This window comes from Pezoporus flaviventris, unplaced genomic scaffold (genome assembly GCF_033815535.1).
Source record: "Pezoporus flaviventris isolate CSIRO_AGI_PZ_B2104156 unplaced genomic scaffold, CSIRO_AGI_Pfla_v1 ptg000057l, whole genome shotgun sequence".
NCBI classification, from domain to species: Eukaryota; Metazoa; Chordata; class Aves; order Psittaciformes; family Psittacidae; genus Pezoporus; species Pezoporus flaviventris.
In genome coordinates, this window is record NW_026892605.1 from 4373255 (window position 1) to 4399150 (window position 25896).

At 37.1% G+C, this 25896-nt stretch overlaps 1 protein-coding gene across 1 annotated transcript in view; it reads left to right on the top strand.

Moving 5' to 3' along the window:
• HCN1 (hyperpolarization activated cyclic nucleotide gated potassium channel 1) overlaps positions 1-25896 on the top strand; it is a 188585-nt gene that overhangs the window by 140396 nt on the left and 22293 nt on the right. Inside the window, exon 5 of the mRNA XM_061469430.1 lies at positions 4643-4789. Coding sequence (XP_061325414.1) covers positions 4643-4789 — 147 coding nt within the window. The remainder of the gene's footprint in view (positions 1-4642; positions 4790-25896) is intronic.

Consider the following 25896-nt stretch of genomic DNA (forward strand, 5'->3'; position numbering starts at 1 on the left):
GTTATGTAGACCTCATTCTGCTCTTAGAAGCAAAGCTGGTGTAAGGCAGCAATTTTCTTTACTTTCACATGTACTGCCAGTCCTTCCCCTGATTTGGTTGTGGGCTCATTGCTGAGTTTGCCAGATACCAAGCTGGAGTAAGGCTAGTAGAAACGTATCTAAAGGTGCGACATTGTTACTGGGCTTGCATAATAATTTCAGGAGTTCAGTGACGGTATGAAGGTTATGATGGTATAAAACTTCAGATGCTAATGTTAGAGAAAGATCAAGATACTTTATAGAAGCAATGAGTCGAGTTTTGAGAGATGAGGTAATAGGAATAGGATGAAATTCAGAATCCAATGACTCAGGCACTGATACAAGCTGCTGCTATAAACTGGAAGATGGAGGAACACAGCAATTGTAAGTGGCAAGGAGAAAATGACGAATCTGAGTGATGGAGCTGCTCATAGAATGACTGTAAACAACCATTTCAATGCATTTTGGCTTTGCACTAGGTGGGAAAGAAGTAATAGTACAAATCGGTCATATTTCCTCTAAAATAATATGTACGTTCTAGTAACTGCAGTTGGAGAAAAATGAACTCAGACTAGAATGGATGAAAAAGAAGAGGGCCAGTAGGCTGTCTTCAGAACAAAAAGTATAATGGACTACTTGGATGAGGCTGAGAAGAGACATGATTCCCATCTATAAATACCCCAGAGAGACATACTAAGGGATAGGAGGTTTTGGAGGTGCCAGGTAATTTTTCAGTAAGCATTAGCTGATTTAAACTGCATCTGCATGCATTTAGACTGAAATTTTAAATAATGTTCAGAGATTACACCAGTAAGCTTCTTGAAACAATATTCTTAAAGGACTGATGGAGAGAGAAAGTCTAACTGTTCTTGAGATGTCTTGATTTGTTTATAAGGAGTAACATGATGTGAGGTTTTACAATACCAGGGGAATAAACTCAGTAACTCAGGGGACCTATATACCCTAATGTAGTTTAGAAACCATATAAAATTGTGATGGTTTTTTGCTTGATTTTCATTATTTAGAAAGGCTTCATCTTGATCAGATTGCCTCCTCTCAGCTTTCTGCTCCTTCTCAGTGAGTTAAATCTCCTTCAGATATTATAATGCTGCTTAAATTCTTCTTACACATGGCAGGGAAACATTTTCAAACCATTTTAAGAATACTTATGAATTCATCACAACTAAACTGTGGACAGAACTTGCTTAATTCAGCAGATTTTACATATGATCTCTGCTTTGGGTTTACATTTCTAATTTGTATATAGGATTAAATTTTTCTTTTACATATCTCACTGAAAAGTTTGTATTCATAGGGCTGCAGCTTTGGCTGGCTAAAAACATGCAATAATGCAATTATGTAAAGTCCTCTTTCCTCTTACACAGATACAAGAAAAGTTCCAGAGGTACTTCTGTGAATGTGGAATTAAGACATCTCTTTTCTTCACACACAAAAACAGACAAGGAGAAAACAAGCAAAGAAACAAAACCACCAAACACCAACAAGACTTCCAAGAAAACCAAAATTTTCAATCTAGAAGAGAAAAGATGCAGGATGCATTGTGATGAGAATAGTTTTTAGGACGAATTTATTTCACTCACATAAGAAGATGCAGGTTCACCTGTTACTTGATGGATGACTCTGAATCAGTTACAGCTCTTTTAAATATGATAAACAGACAAAGTATTTACAAAAATATAACTTCACTGACAATTTTATCTTTTTTTTTCCCCAGAAAATAATTCAGTTGTTTGTTATTTGCATTTAAAAAAAAAATAAATCCAGCAAAAATCAGTATAATTATTTAAAAAAAAAATCTCAATTTCTAACCATTATTGATATGTGTGGTACCCACAGAGAATATATTCTTCAAAATGAAGTTGGACAAATTAGTGATTTATTGCACAAAATGAACAAGACCATGCTAATTTTGCTCTTTCTGTATCTTCATTTTAGCACTTTTTTTTGCAGCTGGAATGTTACACACTACAGTCACAGCTAATCTGGGAAACCCTCAATATTGCCAATAACATACAGCAAGCTGAAAAAATGAACTTGCTTTTCTCTGAAATAAAAAAGCAATCATTACTTGGACTGAGTGAAAGATATCAGATGCTGAAGAAAAGTTAAATGTTTTGAGGGAACACTTCACATGAATGCTGTGGCAGGATGTCAAGAAGGGAGTAGTAGCAGCATAAATAATACAGAATATGAGTCAGAATCACACTCAGAAAGGTTAGGAAAAGATACATTACAGGGTGATGGCGATAGTGTACTGGACAGTCACAGGGTCAGATATTTTGACATGGAAGAGACCTTGATAGTATTTTCGATGGTTAAATGTTTCTGTGAATTGTGGGAGACTTTAAATTCATTGGTGTAGATTTTTTACTAATATGCAGCTGTCCCTATTATTGTGTGTGTTACAAATTTAGAAGCATTTTTAGACATAGCAGTGTATGTCATTACATTCCTACTAGTTTTATTTTTTGCTTTCCTAAAATTCTCATCTGTAAGCATAATTCTCGTGTAACCATAATTCATGGTAGGAAAAAGAACTGCTTCTATGGGAGAAAGCACCTATTTAAATAACAGCACTAAAGAAAGACAGCAGGGTAAACTGCTGGCAAAGCAAACTGCTTTTAGCATGAATCTCTTCTTCAAGGTCATTCTGGTATAAAACTCCTTTGCAGCAACCTTGCATTATACATCTCAATGAATGAATGTATATTTTTTATTAGCAAGGATTACTTTTTATTGAGCATTGCTCAAGCATGTTTGTATGTAAATCAAGTCAGATAGAAGGGTGTAGCGAAGTCCTTTCCTTATCCATGTCTGCTATGACACGTGACATGTGTTCCATATCCATACATGAAGCCAAAGCAATGAAGGGCTGGAGGGGACATTGCACAGTGCAGCATCTTCTCCTTTTGTTTTGATGCAGAAAAGCTGTAGCGCTGCACAACAGCTGGAAATGTGTGACCAACTTGGTGAGATATGTAGACCACTGGGTGATCTGCTGTCCCTTTACTCCATGTAAATCTGTGCCTAGATGTGCTGTAACTCATAGGTAGGGTAATTTTAGAAGCAATACTTGGTTTATGATAGAGCGTCTGTCTTCTGGTGACCCAGATTCAAACCCGCAACGTATGGATAAATTTCTCCATATCAGAACAAAAACCAATGATGAGCACACAAATTTAAGTGTCACTTCTAAATGACGGAGGTGAGGAAGTCTTGCTTCAGAGGTGCAGAATAGCTGTACATGGGTTAAATCAGACTTACATATTCATCATGCGTTGTATATTGTCCCATGCAAAATTACTTTCCTTTTATTTGTGGAATGCATGCTGTACAAGTGGCCTCATCTAATCTTTTGCCACTTTGTAAAGCAAAAACTAATTTCCATTCCAGAGGATGGAGCAACCTTCAATTGCACAAGTTAGAGGATATGGGGTATATGCTGCAGTTCATGTATGTGAGCGCATGTACATTATAAATTCATTTAATTGCTCTACAGAGATGATGATGCTAAGTAAGATTTCATTGGTTTGTTTTCTTTTTTTTCCCATCAAATACAGTTAGAATTGCCTCATTAAGCATGACAAAAATGAATTAAATAAATTAAGATTCTTTACCTAAGTAAAACAAGTTTTAACTCACCTATAAGCATGGGAGGGGTTTTATCCTTCTGTGCCTCAGTGCCTTATCCTCTTCATCTGAGCTAAGGATAGGGTGTCTGAGAGGCAAAAGTCTTGATCAGGCAATACTTGTCCATTTGTGGTTTGGGCAACTTCTCCGTTTTGTCGGCTCAAATGTATCATGCACTTTAGTACAGTTCAACTCTACATTAGTTTGCAACTTTCTTGTCTGAAAGTCACACCATTGAAAAAGGCTTCTGAAAAAGGGAAGCAAACAAAGCAGAAAGTGAGGCAGAGGACCAGTGGAAACAAGAAAACAAGAGGCAGAAGGCAGATGAAGTGGGGTCCTCTGAATCTCCTGGGTCCTGGCATCAGTCTGCTCCCCATCTTTCTATTTCATAATGCTATGCCTATTTCTCCAGTTCATTCCTTCTGAAAAATGCTTTCTACTTCATTATCTCCACAGATTTAAACTTTATTCTTCAGTCACTTTATAAGGATACACAACATTATATGTTACATATTAATGCAGCATAACCAGTTTCTGAAATTTCACAGCTTAAACTCTCTCTTAAGGCAGCACTAGAGATGTGGATACTGTGTATACAGGTTCCCTATCTGCTGCATAGAATGAGCTGAAATTGGTGTCGCTGTACTTTCACAGCTTTGGAATAGCTGGGAATTTAGGGAACACATGACAAGTGTGAGGGTTTGGCTTCTAAAACTTATATTTTAATGTGGATATTAGTATCAAGTATCACCACTAAAGGCAGTTTCTGTGGCTTATAGTCATGCTGCCATGTGAGCGATATTAAATTAACCAATACTTGTGTGAGGGTTCTCTGACATATGAATAAAATGTTATCTTTATAAAATATGTAAAGCTTAAGTGGATACATAAATGAATTTTCATTTTGTAGATGCCTTTAGATAAAGTAAAAAAGTGTAGATTTTTCTGACTTGTTCTTTTATTGTCCTGACAGTACAAACAAGTGGAACAATACATGTCGTTCCACAAGTTACCAGCTGAAATGCGTCAGAAGATCCATGATTACTATGAGCACCGCTACCAAGGCAAGATCTTTGATGAAGAAAACATTTTGAATGAGCTAAATGATCCTCTCAGGGAGGTAAGATTAAAGTATTTGGGTAGTTCTTCATGGTACGGAAAACTTTTATGGCATTGCTGTTTCTGTGTTGAAATGCTGATTCTATTCTGTGACATTTAATCTTATTTGACCTAGTCAATGCATGACCAGGGGTATGAATTTTGTATTAGATTGACACAAAGAAATAAGCAGATTTACACTCTATTCTAAACCGGTCTGTCAGAATCAGTGCCACAAGGGGATGTCAGAGAGTAAAATCCCATCCTTAATTGTTGAAAGAAACTCATGGATTTCTGCCATTTTTGTAATAAAAGGGGCTGCACCAGAATGGTCTTGGGTGAGGTGAAGAGTTTTATCTGCTGTCCCTATTTGCTAACCATGCATCTGTCCAGATAAAACCACTGAAAGCCACCAGTGAAGGGAGAGCTGCTTTGCTTCATTCATGAAGTAGCATCCTTGGTTAAAATGGTCTTTACTTGAGATGAGGAAGCTGGAATATGATAAATAAAACATTAAAAAGTCTTTCTTTAAAACTATATCCTGTATTCCACCTTTGGGGGTTTCATTACGTTAGGTCATGTTAGGATAAGTTATGTGTGGAAGCACTTGGAATTTTCTTTGGTAAGGTGTTTGTGTGGGATGAAGGTAGTGTTCATCTTGCTTTAACAGAGGTTGATGCTTACTGGGAATATAAACGTGTCTCTCTTCTGTTGGATGGTGCCCATGCCTGACTTGCTCAAGGACATTTGTGTTACCAGTTGGTTGGTATACTTACTGAAAGGAGAAAAAAAAAAACAACCAAAAAACAGCAAACACAGGAGAATAATGAAGTTGAAAAATTCAGAGAGAAGCATAAGTAGGGAAAAAAGACACAAGAAAGAGGCAGAATAAAGGAAGAGCAGTCTGCCGCATGATGAAACCTTGTGTTATTTCCAGTAATACCAAGTAATGCCTTTTGGTATCCTCTGCTATGGGAGAAGTGGTGTTTGAATGTGTTTATGTATATGTATGGTGTTTGTGTATATATATATATATATATATATATATGCATATACATATACGACATCCAACAGAGCACAGGATGACATATGTATTTTTTGAAAGATACATGAAGGTGTTTGTTTGTTTTTAACAAGTTCTGTGGCATAAGAAGAGCATAGGTCTGTGATGGATGGCCTGAACCATTGAATCCTGTTCTCTGTTATGAAGGGAAAACATAACAAAGTTGTTTTGTTATACAATCCATTGCCAAATGGATTACAATGTTATACATGGATTTCAAATGTTATACAATCCATTGCCAAAATCAATCCAGTTCCATATTTAAAATAGTTATAAGAAACAATATAACAAAGAAATAAGAAACAATATCCATTCATGGGATTTGAGGGCATCTGACACACTTTCGCCATGTCTGTATTATGGAATTCCAGTAGTGGCTTACTGGAAATGGCAACTGGAAATGGTGAATGGTGCCCAGTATTGCTGGGTCATTGCTGGATCGTTCAAGTCAAAATCAGGCCAAACCATGATTGCTCTAACAATTTAACATTACAGATGACTGAATTCCAGAGCAGGGGCCCACTTATTTCTCTAGATTTAGCCTGAGTCCTTTCATTATATTGTAAATTTGTGTTTTGAAGGGCTGGTGGAGGGCTCTGGCTTCTGTACTGCCTCTGACAGCTTACTCTGTGGCTCTCCTTGGTAGCTCTTCAATTGTCAAGAGGAGAAAGTGCTATAAAAATCTATTATGTAGGACAAGAAAAGTGTGGGAATTATCCCTAAAGTACACTGACAGCCTGTCCTGGGTTCAGCAGTAGCAGTCATTTTTTGTCCTTAGTAGCTGGTGCAGTGCTGTGTTTTTGACTTTCAGGCTGGGAACAGCGCTGATAACACCGATGTTTTTAGCTGCTGCTTAGTAATGTTTAGTCTGACCAAGGATTTTCTGAGTCTCATGCTCTGCCAGGGAGGGGGCGAAGCCGGGAGGAAGCAGAGACAGGACACCTGACTCAAGCTAGCCAAAAAGGTATTCCATACCACAGCACGTCATGCCCAGGATGTAAAACTGGGGACAGTTACCCGGAAGGGCTAGAGCACTGCTCAGTTGGGCTGGGTATTGGTCAGCGGGTGGTGAGCAGTTGTATTCTCTTCCCTTGTTCTTTCACTTATCATTGTTATTATTGGTGGCAGCAGTAGTGATTTGTGTTATAACTTAGTTACTGCACTGTTCTTATCTCAACCCGTGGGAGTTACATTCTTTTGATTCTGCTCCCCATCCCTCAGGGAGCAGGGGGAGGAAGAGTGAGCACACAGCTGCGTGGTTTCTGAGTGGCAGGCTGGGCTTAAACCACGACACAGTCAAACTATGAATCTTGGCCAGTATGGGACTTTTGTTTTGTTAAAAGAACATGAGCATGTACCAAAACATTAGTCACTGATATCAGAAACGGTTTCATCTATTTCTGCTTTTAAGGAAAGCATTTCTCCATAAATGAGGTCTAATACCCTTCCATTGCAAAATATTTTTTTACTCACACCAGTTTACAGTTATGGCACTCTAATTACCTGTCTTTTTCTCCTTTCTTCCCCCCTGTCTGTTTAGTCACTCCCCTCCTCTGTTCCCTCCTTCCTCCCTTCCCCCCTTCCTTCCTTTCTTCCTTCTTTTTTCTTCCCCTTCCCCTTCCTCTTTCCCTTCCTCTGCCTCTTCCTTCTCTTCCTCTTCTCCTTTTTTTCTCTTTTTCCTTTTCCCTTTTTTCCCTTCCTTTTCCTTTTCCTATCCTACTTCTGCACCTTCCCTTTCTTTTTTCTTATTCTCTAAGAAGAACAAGTCAAATTTGGTCAAGCATAAAAAACAAAAAGCACTTCTAGGGAGAGATAAAACATGGATAATTTCAAAAATTAATGAGCCACTAAAAACAGGGTGTAATAATAGAATTTCACAGAAGGAATAGCTTCTGGTTTTGCTACGGTCATGCCATACTTAGCATGTCTTCTTTGTTCTCTGTATTATATAGGAAAAAAACACTTAATCAGCCCAGATCAGGTCTCACACTGCACTGATTACAACATAGTAGTTGTTCCAGTTGGGTGTTTGCTTAGTTTAGCAGTTTCAAATTCTATTTTAACTACTACTTCAGTATGTGCAGTCTGGTACTGCAGATAGTGGCTATTTGGTTTTACTAATGGATAATAAATTAGAGCCTTTTAAAGGCAGAACACAATTGCTTGTACATGGATGGGATATACCATCTTACGTGCCAGTAACTGCACCGGGCTATAAAATCCAGGTGATAGCACGGTTGTCCTAGCTGCATCATTTAAGAACGACTATTTACTGCATTTCTTCAGTTTTTAATGAATCGTGCATTTTATTATACTTTTGTTTAGTGTAGGGTAAGAATTAAACATTCAGAGTCTTCAGAGGGCATACTTAGCTTGATGAAAGTAACTTCTGATGAAGATATTCAACTGAAACCTTTATTTCCTCACAGCAAGAAGAACAAATGAAACCACACACGAACTACTGCATAATTATAGCATGAATATCATCAAATATTATAAAAAAAAATAAAATTGCAGTGTTTACAGTTCTTGCTGTTCTCAGTCATCTGAGTTTACTGTATGGGCTGAAATTTTCCACAGCTAGGTCCTTAGGAATGATGACCTTTTCTTGGTTCCTTGCCAAGGTTTAACCCCAGCCGGTAACACAGTAACACTCAGCTGCTCACTCATTACACCCCTCTCTACCCAGCCCCGTTGGGATAGGGAGGAGAATAGAAGAAAGATAAAACCTGTGAGATAGCAACAGCTTAATAATTAAAATAAAGTTAAATATAAGAAATAATAATAATATAATGGTAATAATAATGGAAAAAAGAGGGGAAGACTAATAAAATTCAGGAAACCCAAGCGATGCACAATACAGTTGCTTACCCATCCTTGAACAGCAACTGGCCCCTCCCAGCCAACTCCCCCAGTATATATGCAAAGTATGACATTCTGTGATATGGAGTATCCCTTTGGCTAGTTTGGGTCATGTGTCCTGTCTCTGCTTCTTGTGCCCCTTCTCACTGGCAGAGCATGAGACACTGGAAGTCCTTGATCAGGGTAAGCGCTATTTAGCAACAACTAAAACACTAGTGTGTTATCAACATTGTTCTCAGACTAAATCCAAAACATAGCACTGTACCTGCTGCTACCAAAAAGATTAACTTTATCCCAGATGAGCCCAGGACATCCATTTTTTTAAAACTTTGTCTTACTCTTTTTAGCAGAAAAGTAATTATTCATTATATAAATATGATCATTCAACTATTAAAAATAGCTAAAGGACATAGAATTACAGTAAAAATTTTGGTGTAAAATAATTCTTGTGATAAATGCTGCAAATAAAGTTTTATATGCTTATAGTAGAGGGAAGACTTTTTGTTAACAGAATGGATCTTCATCTTACTGAGCTTCTGAAAATTACATATGGAACATTCATAGTATAGATTAGATTATTAAAATAATGAAAAGCTAAGAAAAGGCTTGATACATGTGTGTGAATAGCTGACATTGTTGGGTAACAGAAATGAAAAAAAAAGTAAAAAATCCTGAACATATTTAAGTTTTACAAGGCTGTCTGTAAATGCTTCATAGCTGAGTAAAGCAACTGATTGCTGACCTGTATCATTGACGGACAAGCTTGTATTAATAAGGAGACTCCCTTCAATGACTGGGAATTAAGGTAGATGCTTGAAAATGGGACTTAAAAACTTTATCTTCTCTCCAGTTAATTTAGTTGCCCAATTTGGATCTATTAGTCTCACGCTAATGTACTTAATTAGATACCCTCAGCTATATGCACTCAAACTGAATTAACCATGCTTAGCCATATTTGGCATCCTACTACCTGCTCATAAAGAAAAGTATGATGAAATTAAAGAAGTAAATGTTTCTTTTCATTAAATACAGAAATTTCACTCTTACTGAAAAGCGTATCTCTTTTTCACAGTTAGACTTATCTGGTAATAACTGGACAGCCTTCTTGAGAACTAGATAGTCAGAATACTCCTGGCAGTTATAATTTCTGTAGAGACAGAAGATTTTAAATTCTTCTACCTGGCCATGAAGGATTGGATTCATTAAACCTCTCTGTAGCTCCATATGAGTTCTGCAACAAGTCTGAGCTAATCATCAGGCCCTTTCTGCACATACCACCCTTCATATATACTCTTACTATAAAGCAAACCTAGCTGAGTAGCTTAGAAAAAGGGCTTCATCTTCAAACAGCAGCTGCATGAGAAACCATCTCCACATTTGGAATTGAGCCTTCTTGAAGCAAAAGTGATAGTATGGTCAATTCCTCCTACCCTTCGCATGCTGGTTACAATTTTGATAACATCCTTAAACTCTATTTTTTTCAGGTTAAAGAAACCTATTGCACTTAGTTCTTTCTTGTATGGAAGTCGTCTCATCCATGGTCATCCTTGCCATTCTCAATTTTTTTCCTGGCTCTACTGTAGGCATTTTAGAAATGAGAGCACCAGATCAGCAGCCGGTATAATGATGGTATAATAATATGAGTAATTCTTCTTCTAATAGTTCCTAATATTAATTCGCTGGTTTTAATGGCTGCCAACTCTTGAGGTTTTTTTTCTTAATTATAACTTTAAGAGCTAACTTTTAAGAGAAAATTGATTTGTTATTTTATGTATTTGTCTAGGTGTATCACTTAACATTGTTTTCCATCAGTAATTTCCAATCAGCCCATAGTAAGCTGCTTTCAGTTTCTTTTTAACAAGCCTCTTCAACTTTACCCGGTGCTGTTTTTGAAATTGAGCAGGCCTGTGTGAAGTCCTTGGCCTTCATTGTTCCCTGAGGGATAGTGAATGTAAGTAGATTATGGTACCTTTTATAGCCTAATGAGTCAGGTGTAAAGATCATGTATGGTGCTTAGTGGTACCTCAAGGGTGGCATTTTGTGACAGTTTTTTGTAATGGAGGTACTCTCACAACAAAATAATGGGAAGCTTCCATTACTGGTAATAGTATTTGTATCTGAGTGAAAACAGGACCAAAAGAAGATAAGTTTGGTACATGTAGACAAATCGAGTAGTATATTTTTAGAAAAAGTATTTGGCCAATTCAAAACCAAATTTAAAATTATCAATTTGGTAAGATCACTAATTTTTTGGTAGTTATTAACCTTCTCCTTTCCCCCATTAAAACTTACTTCCTTTTGTAACATCTTTCCTCTATTTAGTATTTATCTTTAGAAATCACAAAACATTATGTTCACATTAAAATATACTATAATCCTATGCACAAAGGGTGAAACATCTCCAGAGTTAATAGTATGAGGCCAAAATGTGGTGTGATTACACCATGGTATGCTTTAATCCTCTTTAATAGTGCAGTCATTATGATTTATGGATACAGGTCATAAAACATTAAAATAATACAATCAAATGAGTTTATTAAAAAACACTAAACTATCAAAGTCAACATTGAATTATTGGAGATTCCAAATATTTTACTTCCATGAGAACTTATGTCCATAAATTTAGCTCATAAAAGATGGAAGTAATTCTTTCCTTATAATCTACTGTAATTTTATACATTTTTACATGCCATGAACCTTGGTATGAAGCTGAAAGAGAGGGACAACGGAAAATGCATCAGAATTATAGATGTAGTCATACTGGAACTCATTTAGGTATATCTTTATATAGCGATATGCAGAGAGTGAATACCTCTATCTAGTGCATTAAAGATTTTTTTTCATATAGACACAGATAAAATGTAACTTTAGTTCATAATTTCATACTGAAATCATTAATTAATTATACAGTATGTCAGACATACCGCAGCATTATTTATTTGACAAATGCTGTGGGGGCAGGAGGGGAGGGGAAGAGTCTTGATACTTTTCAAATATCTGCGTACGGTATGCTTAAATAATACCCTAAGGCTCAAGCAAAATCCTGAAAACCTTTCAGAAAGGACTGTAATTAAGTTTTCAAAATTAAAAACAGGAACAAATAGGCCATTTTAATGTTGGAAATGTGCAGACAATCACCAAGTGATTACATTATTCTGTTTTATGACACTTTACCCCAGCAGGTGTGACATTCTGTGTGCACACTCAAATCCATTTCCCAGGGACCTAAGGACAATGTCGATTGATTACTGAACTGCTTCCTTATATATGCACATACATGGGCATACGTGCTGCAGTTGAGACACAGTGTTTGAATTGTTGACTACTTCAATTGCTGTTGCAAATATTCAAGAAAGTTCGATCACAGTCCTTTCTGTGTTTGAAATTCTTTGTTACCAGATCCATCCTGAGCTAAGACATACTTTGGCAAGTCCAAGATCTAACTGCTTTCAATAATACAGATAGTAAGACACGGACAGTTCTCAGTAGGTATGAGTTTGAACAGTGTTGTTACTGCACCTATGAGAGTCCTTTGTCATAATTGTTTAATCAATATTTCAGACATGAAAGTTCTTTTATGAGCTCTTCAACTTTACTAATCCAAATCAAATCCCAAATTGTTGTGCACTAGTTGTCTTTCATAGAAAGGTAAGTTGTTTGAGAAAAGTATCAGACTATTTAAATGCAAACTAAATGCTATAAGAGATGTAAAATCCCCTTACAGAAGAGTAAATCCAGTCTGTGCCTGCTCCTGTCTGAACTGCTATTCAGGCATCTGAAGAGCAAAATCAGAAACGTTTTTGTGGACACCAGGGTCCTAATGCAACAGAGTACAGAGCAGAATTTTGCACCATTGCCTTACTCAGTCTGAGATCATGCTTCCAAGTGTCTGCTGTGTGTTGCATTTTAATGAAGAACTGTTCAGCTAGCTGATACCCAGATATTGCTGGGGCAGTGGATGGAAAGAGTGAAGCACTTCTGTTTTTTAATTCCTTGATGCAGTTCCAGCTCAGTAACCAGGGAAGGTTACTACTTATTAGACAATGCTTACCACAGCACCTTCATTCCTACTAGGTCTGAATATGCCGTTGCAATTATAGATGGCATTGCTGATTTATAGGATGTTAAAAATAATAACAGAGTACTTTGGATGATTTCTGCATTATTTCTCCTCTTTTAAAACTGCTTCCTTTGGTTTAGTTACTGTCCTCTCTAGTAGAATTTGGAAGTTTGGGGTTATTTAGCTAAATCCACATGGTCTTTTGCTCTAATCCCTAGCTGTGAGTCAATTATGTTAAAACATCAGAAATTAACACATGTTCCTTTGAACCCTTTAGAGAACAGTTGAAGATAAATGAAAAAATAAAGAAATGCAAATTCTTAATGCAGGGTTGGAAACTAAGTGGCCTGTTTTAATTCAAGATTAGGAGATTCAGGATCTGCCTACAGGAAAGCACACTGGTACCTGTCAGGGTTCTCCATTTTCCCTCATGGGCTTCTGCAGTAAGAAGTGTTGGCACTTACATAAGGAGATCATGGGAAGGAGAAATGGGAACGCAGATGGTGGGATGCAGCCCTGATCCCAGTAAAAAAGGTGTTGCAGGCAAGACATGGATGCATGATATAGACATGCCCACATCCCTTTCCTGTAAATCTCATCCTTGGAGGTGAGGGGGAGCATCTGTTCCTTCATTTTTTACTATGGAATTCAAATTCTAGATACAGAAGTAGGGGAAAGTCCTTTAAAGCAAATTTGTTTGAAATCAGTAAAAGTGCTATGGGGGTCATGTAATACAAAAGTTCCTCTGCTGATTGGGCACCCTTTAAATGTTCCAGTGTCCATGAAAGTCACCACAAATAAATACTAGAGCTGTGACTCACTACCACTAAGAGGAGATAAATATGCCATGAACTGTCTGATACAGAAGCAAATGCATGTGCCTATTTTTATGCACTCAGATGCACATTATGATTACGATAGTAAAAGCATAGGGTAGAAGGGTACATAGCAGAAGGGTACACAACATTTCCCATGCATGAATTTGGAGTTGCCTTTTAAAAGCATGTGATCTCAAGGGCAAAGACAAGAAGAACAACAAACAACAGTGCAGTCTGTTCTGAACGCACATATATGAACTTAATTTCCAGTTGGTACACTGGTGATTTAAGAAAGTAAACCTTGTTAAAGCTGTGGGAGATACCCAAGTTGAACTCTGCACATCAAGGGTCATTTTCTTTGCTTTTTTTACTGGTGCCACTTGAACAAAAAAAATTGTACATTATCAAGCCCACACAAGCCTCTGCCTAATCTGTAGTATTGGACTGTTGCTGTTATCTACCAGTTAAATAATTATAACATTTTCACCAAAAATTGTATTGCAGGTAAGCCAAAGGTGAAATAATGATTTCTCCCCTCCACTAAAGTCTTAGTACCTGAAAAATCAGTGGTATCCTCCTCAGTTGCAAAATAATATTTTGAAAGTTTAATCGCTTTTGATGAAGAGTCTTTAAATAAGAGATTAAATGAAAATTGGAATTGCAAAAAAAATGTTGACATTACACGTAAATGGACAGGTAATGAAATTTATATAGATACAGATGCACAAAGTGTTGAATTACACTTGTTAAATTTAAAGGTAAGCATCTAACACAGAAGGAACCTAGTGTCTGATATTTTTAGTGATTTCAACAAGTCTTCCTTCCCTTGAGACTGAGCTACTGCGTTACAAGTTTGCTAGTGATGAGTGGAGTTAAAACTGGTGCAAAATGTGGAGCCTAACAATGCGGCTACAGGTACAGACTTTGTGATAGCTCCTGGGCTGAGTTCAAGGCAATGGTTTTTATCTGATGTCTCTGTCTCTTTCCTGATACCTTCACAGGGTCCTGCTCAGCAGTAGCACTGGATCCTCCGCCAGCCTCCTAAGAGTAGAGCACTGACTGGCGAGGAGTTCCCTAAGAGGATTTTAATCTCCCAGCTTGTTCTGTGGAGTCTGTGATGATTTTCTTCTGAAAAAGTCTGTTTTAATTTTCCCATATTGGTGAAAGCAAAAACTCTGTGGTTGGTTGAGAGGACACTAATAAGGTGCCCTAAAGCACATAGAGTTGCAAGTTTTATGAGCTAATCATTGCCTGTTTGTATGCTGTGATCTCTATAGCACATTTGAAGCAATGGATCTTGCCTTGCTAGAGGGTTAAACCATTTCATAGATAAAATAGATATGTTTGTGATTATATGTATTTTGCAGAAAAGCCATATTGTTTGTAATTAACAGTTTTCATTTTAGCTTGGATTTCAATCATTAGTTAACTGTGCTGCTGAAGACTCTTACTTTTGTGATCTCAGGAATGTCTCTTACAAAAGTAAGGTTTTTTTAAATTCAGAGTGGGGAGTTTTTTCTTACATTGAATTGAAAATCAGGAAGCAAAGATGGGTCTGTGTCTATTAAAAGAAGTAAGAAAAGAAAGAACTGCTGAGAATCATTTCAAAAAATGTACCTGATGAGAGCATTATGCTCTGGGAGTTGCATTTTGGAAATACAGTGGCTAATATAGACATCCACTGTCCCCAAAGCAAAAATCTGTCTACTCATTTAACTACTCATTGCCACACACTTTGTAAACTCTTCTGTATTTCTGAAAACTTAAATCTTCAAAATCATCCATGTTTCACCAAGGACAGAAAGTCTTCCATCAGTAGAGCTTGGAAATTGAATAGTTCATGCTTTTTAGCATCTGGCATGAAACAGATTCATTACTAAGAGGGAGAGAAATGCTTTCAATACTATGTGTGAATGGCTTAATGTATAACAGACCTTGAAAAGAATTAAGAGGCAATGACATCTGTAGAGAAGCAAAAATGGAGATGTATGTAGCTTGCTTTGTCATTCTCTAACACCAGATATGCTCTTCATAATATTGATACATATGGCAATGGGACAAACTTAGAATGTGAAAAAGAGCTTAATAGCCTTCCTAAGCCATTATTTAAAGTTCATGGCTGGCCTATTTTTAGGCCACCATGTGAGAAGATGTTCACTGAAAATAGATACAGATCATGTGTCCTTGCAGAATATAGAACATCAGGACATTTCATTTCCAAGGAATATAATTGGGACTGGAAGCAGAATCTTCTTTCATCTCACCTTTTTGCTTGTAGATTATAAATTCAGTTATACAAGCACACACTCTTACACGAATTATATTAACCCCTAAATAATTAACTAGAAGTAATCTGAAATACAGTTCTAATGATACATGCAAATTAGTTAAACTTTTTTACATGAAAAGTGCAAAATGTACATTGGTACTCATATAGATATGTCAGTGTACACATACAAATATATGTGTGGGAGAGCATATATATGTATGTATATACACACATACACAGGCTTTCAGGCACACATGCAAACACATATTCAAGATGTATGAGCGAGAAGAATACCATGTAATACTGTGTTGATATCTTTGCATAGGACTACGTATATACATTGCATTATGTAGGCCAATATGGTCTGTGTTTCTCACTGCTACAGTATACCTCAACATGTATTTCCTGTGCCATCAGTCATGTTTATATTACCTTAAACTGAACTGTAATGACAAGAGTTTGAAGGGCTCTCCTATGATCTAAAATCAATATAGATATATTTATTAATACAAATAGAGATTAAGATACAGTCTTAAGATCATTTTAAAATCTTTCTGAATAAATTATAGAAACATTTTTATGGAAATAATCCTCAGCCTATATTTAATTCATGAAGTGAGTAATGTAATTATAGTTAAAAGGTATTAGTGATAAAATGAATTTTAAACTTTGGGCAAGCAGATGAACTGAAATTGTTTTGAAAAAGAATATTTAACTGATGTAAAGAACATGCCTATGCATGTGTATCATGTGGCTGCTGGGTCTCATGCACAGATGCTAATAGCAGTTCCCAAGTGCACTGCTGTCATCAGGCCCTCTAGCTTTTAGTGCATGTCTAGTCCTGGAGGGAAAGCACAAACAAAAATATTTAAGACCTTAGAGATTGCATGCAGAGAGCAAGCACAGCATAGCTACTAAATATACATGACAGAAGACTACAGGTATCTCCTTTGGTTTCTTGTGTATTATTTACATAGCTGCTTCCTCTTCATGTTCCCTAGAACAAAAATTTTCAAGCTGTGGAAATGCTGAGATGGCCTATGCACCCTTGATCTGTCAAGGCTTGACTGTGATTTGGCTCCTAGTTGCAGTGTGACTCTTTGTTACTCTGATATTATGCCATTATTAAGTGTGTCTGCCTACTGGATGTTTAAGGAGTCTGATGCATTAATTTTACTCTAGCTGTTATTACTAATCCACATTGACTAGTTTACTCCTGCCAGTTTGCCTTCTCTCTCTTCCACATGATCTCCTATCAAGGCTGCTCTTGCTGTCACCATGCCTATTTGGACTCCTCAGAATTTCTTCCACTCTTTACACCTCCTGTGCCATTTATGTGTCTGTTTCCCCTGCAGCTACCAATATTAGTCAAAGCGACACTCTCGAGCAAATTCTGTCTCCAGGGCTGTCTGCCTGTCACTCTGCTAAGTTCTTCCCAGAGACTTCATCTTCATTTTTACTATTGGATGATATCTCTTCTGGAGCCATGTTTCCATCTCTCACCCATATAACTGAGCATTGTCCTTTACTGTAAAACTGATCACTAGAATCAGTGCTTTCAGTATTTTTCTACTTCTGCATGCTTGCACTCTGTCACAGTGGCTTGGATGTGGGTCGTGAGCTCCTTATAGTCATCTGAGTAGTAACTTGCTACTCACAGCATAACATCACCTTTGCACTTGATCACACTCCAGCACTCTTTTAAGTAGTTTCCTTTAAGAGGAACTTTCACATGGTCTCATAATTAGGTTGTCCCAGTTCACATAGCAAAGCAGTGACGAAGGCTGATTCAGAATTAGACAGGGATTGTGCATCCTCCTTATCTTCCTTTCTTGCTGTTATATATAGATGTGTACATATATAGCTGGCATTGTAAATATTCTAGCGTGTATACACACAGGCATTCAGAGTTCCGTTACACATTTGTCTAAGAAACACAAATTTTCTTATTGTTTACGAAAGCTTTTTTCCATTTTAAGATGTAGATTGTACATAATGTAGCAATGTTTAGATTTTATGTGTTATGTAAAGTTAGGAGTTTGCTGTTTCTCCAGTATCATAATATAGATTAGGCCTTAATTGAATAGTTACAAATCAAATTAGATGCAAACAGAAATGTACTTTAAAACTCTAAACATAATTTCATTGTGGATATTTCAAGCTCAGTTATCTGGGATTTATCCAGTATAATCAGTAAGATTTAATTTAAGCCACTTAATAATTTTATACAGAGAGGCTTTAACCAATGGGCTTTTAATTCATAATAAGAAGTAAGTGTTAACCTAGCAATTAACAAGATAACAGTATTTGTGATCCAGAGCTCTTGGAGAGCCTTAAAAATAACTCAGTGAACAAAACCACTGATTTTAAAATAACTGTTTTCCTGGTTGTTGTTGTTACAGTGTCAGCTAAACCATACACATAGAGTGTAGATAAAGCACATTCTCTGGAGAAATCCTTGCTGACTCAGTTGTTTTGGCAGTTCAGGTTGCATCACACAGGGGACTAGAGAAGGGACAGAGAGGGAAGGATGGTATGGCAGAAGGAATTTCTTGCCTGTTTCAGAGTTTGCAGTAAACTCTTTGTGGAACCATTCCCAGCTCCAGTTTTTGGTTTGGAGTAAACAAGTACAAATCAGAAATAAGTCAACAAAAAAAAGCTGTATTCAAGCTGTAGCTTTCTGTTTCCTCCAAGGCATGTTTTATCCTGCCACCTAGTTCTTCAGTACTTCTTTTTAGCTCAGTCAGCCCCTTTCTAGCTTCAGACACAGATTTTTAACTCCCTGCTTTCATCCACAAGTTATTCTCTTCATGGCTTTCTCCTCAGTGAGAGAAACTGTGTTGCTCAAGTATCATGTTCTATTCTTCATTCTGCTTAACATATTTTACTCAAAAAAGCATCAAAATCAATATACCATCGAAATCAACAGGCCACACAAATATTAAGTGTAACTCAGGCTGCCTTGGTGAAACTCCATTGTTGCTTTCTCTTTTTCTTTCTTTCATTCACAATCACTCTTCCTTGTAATTGGGTGAATCAAGCATTGTCCTGAGAATAGCATCACTCTTTCCAGTGTTCTAAAACAAAGCCTTTTTTTTTACTGGCATCAGATGAAATCTTACTGACTTCGGTGAATATAAGAAGTACTAAAGAAAAAAAAAAGAAAGCTAAAAGTAGCATTTGAGCTTTTCTTTTTTTTCTCAAAGAATATAATAAGAGGAAGCTGCCACAGATCCTATAAAAGGTCAAACACAGATTGATTGGTGTTAGCAAGTGGTGTCATTGGAGTTTCAGTACAGATGCACAAGAATGATTATGTTTCCAGGATCATTAGATCACCAGATAGAGGAGGTGACTGGAAGATCCAAAGACAGTGGAAATGAAATGCTACAGTAGGTATGAACCTGTGAGTAAGCAGACTAGATAAAGTTTTGTAATTGTTAGCAAAACTGTTTCTTAATCACTGTTTTAAAAAAAAGTGAGTTTTGCTTCATTCATTTGTACAACAGACATGTCACACTCTTCCATGTACTAAGACATTTCTGATACAGATACTAGTAAGACACCAGGATTTTGTAAACTTCACATCTTTTAGGATTCCCCTTTCTGCCACAATTTGACAATAAATGTATTTAAATCTGTAGGCTCATTGGCATAATGGGAAAACTTCAGCATTTAAAATGCCTCACTAAAACAAGGTTTCAGTCTTAAGTACCCCTTGCCCAAGGTATTATTAAATAAATTACCATAATATTAGTGAGTACAACACACAAATGTACACATATACAAATGGGAATAAAGATATTTGGTTCCTCAGGGGCAAAAAAAAAAAAAAAATAGTGATTGTTAAATGCATTTGCAAATTGCAGTTTATTTGTTCAGTTTATAAAAGAGAACAGTCTCTACAGCAACTGCTAAATTATACAGCACCAGTTCCATATTACCTTCTGTAATAAACTATGGGTGTTTTGTTACTAAAAGCATTCAGGTAATTCATTCAGCAATACAGTTCAGAAGGGAAAACCTGCAAGAAGTAGAGATTGGTCAACTGGGCCAAACTTTAAGTACTTATCTGGATTATAAGGATTTCTGAGGCTTTGGAAATTAGACTTGCTATCTCACAATTACAAGCAGCCTTAAAACATTGCCTGTATTGCTGTTTTCATTTTGATGCCTCTTATCCTTGTCTCAGCTGGAAAACAAACTTAAGAGGCATAGAACACTTCAGAATATTGTGGAAGATGAAAGCTAGATTCCCTTTAAAAATAGCCCAATTAAGGACTGGATGAACAGTCAGGTGAGTAGAAGGGTAGATAGATAACATCTTTATTTCTTTCTTGCCTTCCTTTGCTCTTATTTAATCTTCTAAATATAATGGAAGATCCTGAGAAGAGAAGCATGAGATGCACAGAACTGCTCTCCCTTAAGCTCCACTAAATCAACTGACAAGCTGGGGAAAAGATGGTTATACTTCATCAGACTGACTGTATTGGGGGTTTGGTTGAACCATATATCCTCAAAAGGATTATTCTGTCCACATTTGAATTTGATGCAATAATAATTCTGAACATAAAAAATGTATATAAGGAGTCAAATAGAAAATTCTAATCAAGGAGGGAATGATAGAAAATTATGCAGAAAGCCAACATTTAATCAGTGAAGCCAAGAAAATATAATTGGTCAAATCTATATCCCTTCTGCTTGCAAATGCATAAAAAAGATTGCTTACTCTTAGAAGACAGAAATACTAGCTATCATATGCTTTCTTTAAGGCTGACTTGTTTTAAAGTGAGTTGAACAGAGCTAGACAGAAAAACATCAAAACCTGCTTCAACTCAGTCCTGGTATAACACAAGCAGGGGATTTCATTTATCATTTAGCTGGAAAGCCTGTTTATTTCTTGCTTCCATTTACCTACCTAAGCATATCTGACAGCTGGCTTGAAAATTTTATTCATGTGGGCAACCTGTATGCAGGTATGGTGGATGTGTTGAGAACCTGAGGGCATTGAAAATGAAGATACACAAGCTGGCCACTGGTTTTCAAGGCAACTGAGATCATGAGGACTGTCTTTGCCTCAGAGAATTTTTTCAAAGTTCTTTCAGGTTTTGTACATTTGTAGGTCAAACAGTAGGTTACCTTGGATCAGAGCATTCTTGAAGTTTAAATATATGTAGGATCATAGACTCATAGAATGGTTTGGGTTGGAAGGGACGTTAAGGATCATCCAGTTCCAATCCCCCTGCCATGTGCAGGGGCACCTTCCAAGTTGCTCAAAGCTCCGTTCAGCCTGGCCTTGAGCACTGCCAGGGATGGGGGAGCCACAACTTCTCTAGGCAACCTGCTGCAGTGTCTCACTACCCTCATCGTGAAGAACTTCTTACTAATATCTAATATAAATCAACCCTCTTTCAGTCTGAAGCCATTCCCCCTTAATCAAGTAATCGATCAATGTTAAAATTGATCAATGTAATTAAAAATGGAAAATCATGGAAATCCCATTCAAATAGAAAAATGTACATAGTCATATTTGCTTATATGAAAGTCTCTGAGCAAAATTAATTTTAAAACCATACACTCTGTATAGATGATTAAAAAAAATGTGTCAAAGCAACTTTAACATTTTCAGGTGCACCAGAAATGAAAGTATTGCATTTTGTTGCCCTATGTAAGTTTTCTGGCATTTAGCAAGTTGTGAGATAATGATGTACTCATCCCCTCAGTGGGGTACTAATCCTAGTCTTCCTGGTTGCCTGCTGTCATAAAACCTATGAGAACTTAATATCAGTGAGGTGCCTCCTTTTTCCAAAGTTGACTATAATTGACCAATGAGTTAAAAAATCATAGGAAATCATGACCACATACAGAATATGACTCCATAAAACCCAATTTAAGTAATCTGTTAGTACCTCCCCAAATCTCTTAATATCATTATTTTTTCCTATAGTTCTCTCTTAATCAGTTGCTCAGTAATTTTTCTTCCATGAATTATTTCTAAGAGTAAATATGGCTTTATCAGTAAAGTGATGTCTTACTTCCAGTGGCAGGAAATCAAGACTGATTTAGTTTCTTATCCTTTAAAAACAAAGTGAAAAGGAGGGACACTGAGAAAAAAAAAGTGCTGTGTTAAAGTTATGCACTGTATTTTTACACTAGTATGTAGAACTGACCTAATGAAACTAAGCTGTTTTTCAGTGTAGTCATAAACAGACTTTTGTGGCCTAAAAGCCACATAGTACACAGAAGTGGTAACTTCAGTAGCTCAACTGGATTAGTGAGGAAAAGGAAAGAGCCTTTGAGGCATACAGAATTTTTTAAGAACTTTGTCTGCTTGTTTCTAGCAACAGCATTTTCCAGTCAGTCTAACTAAAAGCACTATCTCTGTTTTTTTTAAATCTTCTCCTGGGGTAAAGTCCCTAAAAGCTCTTACAAGGTGCCACCAGAGAAGTTGGCCACCAGTGTGCACTGGGTCACAGTTAGGACAGCCTTGCAGCTGTCTCTGTAAATGTGACATCTTCAGATGCCTCAGAAAAGTCATCCAGAAGTACTGAACCCATGCAAAATGACAATGTATGATGCTTTAACATCAGTTTGAAAAAATTGCCAGGAAGGCCAATGTGAGTAATAAAACCAGTACACTATAAAGAAGCAGGAGCCAGTGTAATTGCCTGACCAGTCTCTTATATAAAGCAGACCATTGCACCTCGATGTAGTTCCTCTGTAAGAGAGACCAGTAGTTGAACTTGATCAACATTTACTTCATGTAGTTCTGAATCACTCTTGCTCTTTAACCACTTCAACTATATAATACACTCCTAATCCTTTCCTCAAGCTTCACTTGGTATTTTCTTTTTGCAGAGGTGAGACAAAATCATTGTTATTTCATTTAATCAAGATATCATGTCATATGGACTTCATAATTTGGTTCCATTCTGGCTCCAAAGAATTAAATCAAGAAAATATAAGTGATTTTTCTTTGCACAAAATGGCAACCTTAATTTGGCAATTTGTTCTTTTATTACCCTTTTTTTAAAGCACAGAACTATTTCTCCTACTACTTTGAGTTACATAAAATGCATTCATAATCTTTAGTTTCTTTCTCCCCAAGATGATATTTAAAGTAATACACAAGAATCTGAAATTGGAGCACTGCCTGTGATTAAGACTCAGGGAAATGTGTTTTACTTGCTCTGAATGATCTCATATTTAAATAAAAGAACACTTTAAGGAAAAATTAAGCATTTAAAAATGACACATTTCTTTGTCCCTCAGTAATTTTCCACCTGCTAATGTCATAAATGGGAAAGTTTGTACTTTGGCATAAACTTTCACATAAAACTAATCAACAAAATGAATGCATTTCTAGGACTGAAACAGGAGATTTAGGTGAGATATAAAGAAGTTCTTTATTGTGAGTGTGGTGAGGCACTTGAACAGGCTGCCCAAGGATGTTGTGAATGCTCCATTCCAGGAATTACTAAAAGCCAGGTTGGACAGTGCCTTGGGCAACATGGTCTACTGGAAGGTGTCACTGCCCATGGTAGGGGTTTGCAACTAGATGATCTTAAATTCTTTTTCAACCCTAACTATTCTATGATTCTGTCTTATAATGGCAGAAATTACCATGTCTGGGTGGTTTGTAGCTATGTTGGTACCTGCAAGAGGCAACCCAGGCTGAGCAGGTAACTTGTGTGCATACATGTATATATGCAGGTAGAGATTATCTATTGAGACAGAAAGGTGAGCAGAAGATGGAGCCATATCAAGACATGAGGTTGCAAGGATGAGAACTTGATATGAGAACTTAGTGAGAAAGTCCTGCAACAAGGGTGTGTTTTGTTGGGATTCCCAAGATGAGATGAATTTTTTTTCAGTTGGGCTGGACTGGCTCTGTGCAGAGGCATCATGCAGGTCTGAATTTTCCCCTCTATCTATATCATGCTGTCATATGATGCTGTTATGATATGTTACTGATCATTTGTCTGCTTTTACTCCAATTTCCCTTTTGTTTACTTCATCTGCCTTATTTCTCAGCTTTCACTCCAGACATTTTGTATTCCAGTGCTCTTACTTTTTCAGGAATTCCAGTTTCTCAATCTGTTTTTAAAGTCCACCTTCCTACCTTCTTTTTTCCCTTTCTTTTTGGTCTTTATGTTTTTGTTTTTCTCCCATTCTCTCTTAATACTATTCCAAATAGATCTATTTTATTCTTTCTTTTTGATCATTACTGGAGTTGAACTTTCCACTTTCACAGCTTTTTTCTGCTTCCCACCAGCTCCTATATAATTTCCAGTCAATTTTTGCTTTCATGGTAATTTCCTTTCTCTGCCTGCTGGGCAGGCAAGAAAAGCTATTTACTGTCAGAAACAGAAAACAAGCAGCAAGTCTACTGCAAAGTCCCTGAGCTAGGCAAGACAACTAATAGTTATTGCCACCTTTTCTGCATCAGCCAAGGCTGCAGTAAGGCAGTCTCATACGGAGCCCAGGATGTAATTTGGAGCTCCTCACATGGTGCCACCATACTGCGAGCAGTGGGAGTAAACAACTTCCCCTTGGAAGAGAGGTGGTGGTTGAAGCTTTGCTGAGAAATGGAGTACTTACATGAGAAGAAAAACTGACTTTTTCTCATCCCTTAGAAAGACAGTCAGCTAGAATCTGTTTCTAATATTTATTCCCTTATACAGAATATACTTGAAGGGGCAGCCAAGGATTGCTCCTTTTGACTTAATGATTTAGGAGTATTCACTGATCTTGAATGCCAGTGACAGCTATCTGGTACCTACCTTGCATCAATTTTTCAATGTCTTTTTACAAGCAAAACTAACTTCGGGGGGAGGAGTGAGTGTTTAAGCTCTGATTCTGATGTCACGTGTGTAGATAGTGTTATCCCATAGTGTTGCACTGGTAGCATCAATGTCTTTGCCTTCACTGAATGGGAGTGTTAGCCAGACTGCTCTTCCTTTCCATAAGCAGGGAGTCTCCTAGTCATTGCAAAAAACAGTGGTCTTTTCCTCACATCTTTTCTGTTTCTACTTCTGCCATGTATTCCTGCACATCTCAAGCTTCATGCAACCATAACGAAGTCTGCTTTTGGCTGCAGGTCTGTCTCCTGTCTTAATCCAGCCCATTTATGCTTAGCCATGAAGACCATACATGATGCAGTGTTTCAGGCATACCAGACTGCTCATAACAAGAGGAAATTAGGGCAGTCAGAGGGGATGAGGGAGAGTGAGTCAGTATAGTGAAGTGTGATGGGCAGAGAGGGTTGTTCTATTTCCATCATTTATAGATAATTCTTAGGTAAAATGTTCTTGGTGGAATCATATCCCCACTGAAATCAACGGGAGTTTAGTGACTGACTTCAAAAATGTAGCATCTTACTCTTCAAATCACTCTATCTTTAGCCCCAAAATTTTAGAATTAATTCTGCATTGTTATAATTATATAAAATTATATATTTTATATCTCCTTGTCTCATTCCAGAGAAAAAAAGAAGAGGAGGGGAAGTCTTACATGCAGTTTATCTAAGTATGTAGAGATGATGATATTGAGGCCAGGGTTAATGAGAATAGCTGTATTGTCCTTTGTTAAGTTTCTGCTTAAAGACACTTCTGTTTCCACCTTGCCATTACATACTTTCTTGTGGAATTGTAAGAAGCTATCATAAGTCTAACCTAGAGTAGCACTAGTAATTTTGCCCTGTTTTTTTCTCTCTTTAATGGAAAATAAGATATTGCTGGAGATAACAGCTTTCTGCTTCCCAGGTACCTGGTGAGATGTTGTTTTCCACATTATTTTTTACCAATTCTGCTTCTATGCTCTGTTTCTATGCTCCCAAATCATGCCCATGCTTCTTGATTGTCTCATTAACCAATTGCTTCCCTTCAAAGAGAGATTCACATCTCATTCCCAGATGCAAGGGGACTGATTTGAAGAACCCATTATGGTTTTGTTGCTTGTACTGTGAATTAGCTGAACTTCCCCATCATAGCCAATGACACCAAGCTGATCAGCGTGCTGGAGGGAAAGGATGCCATCCAGAGGGACCTGGACAGGC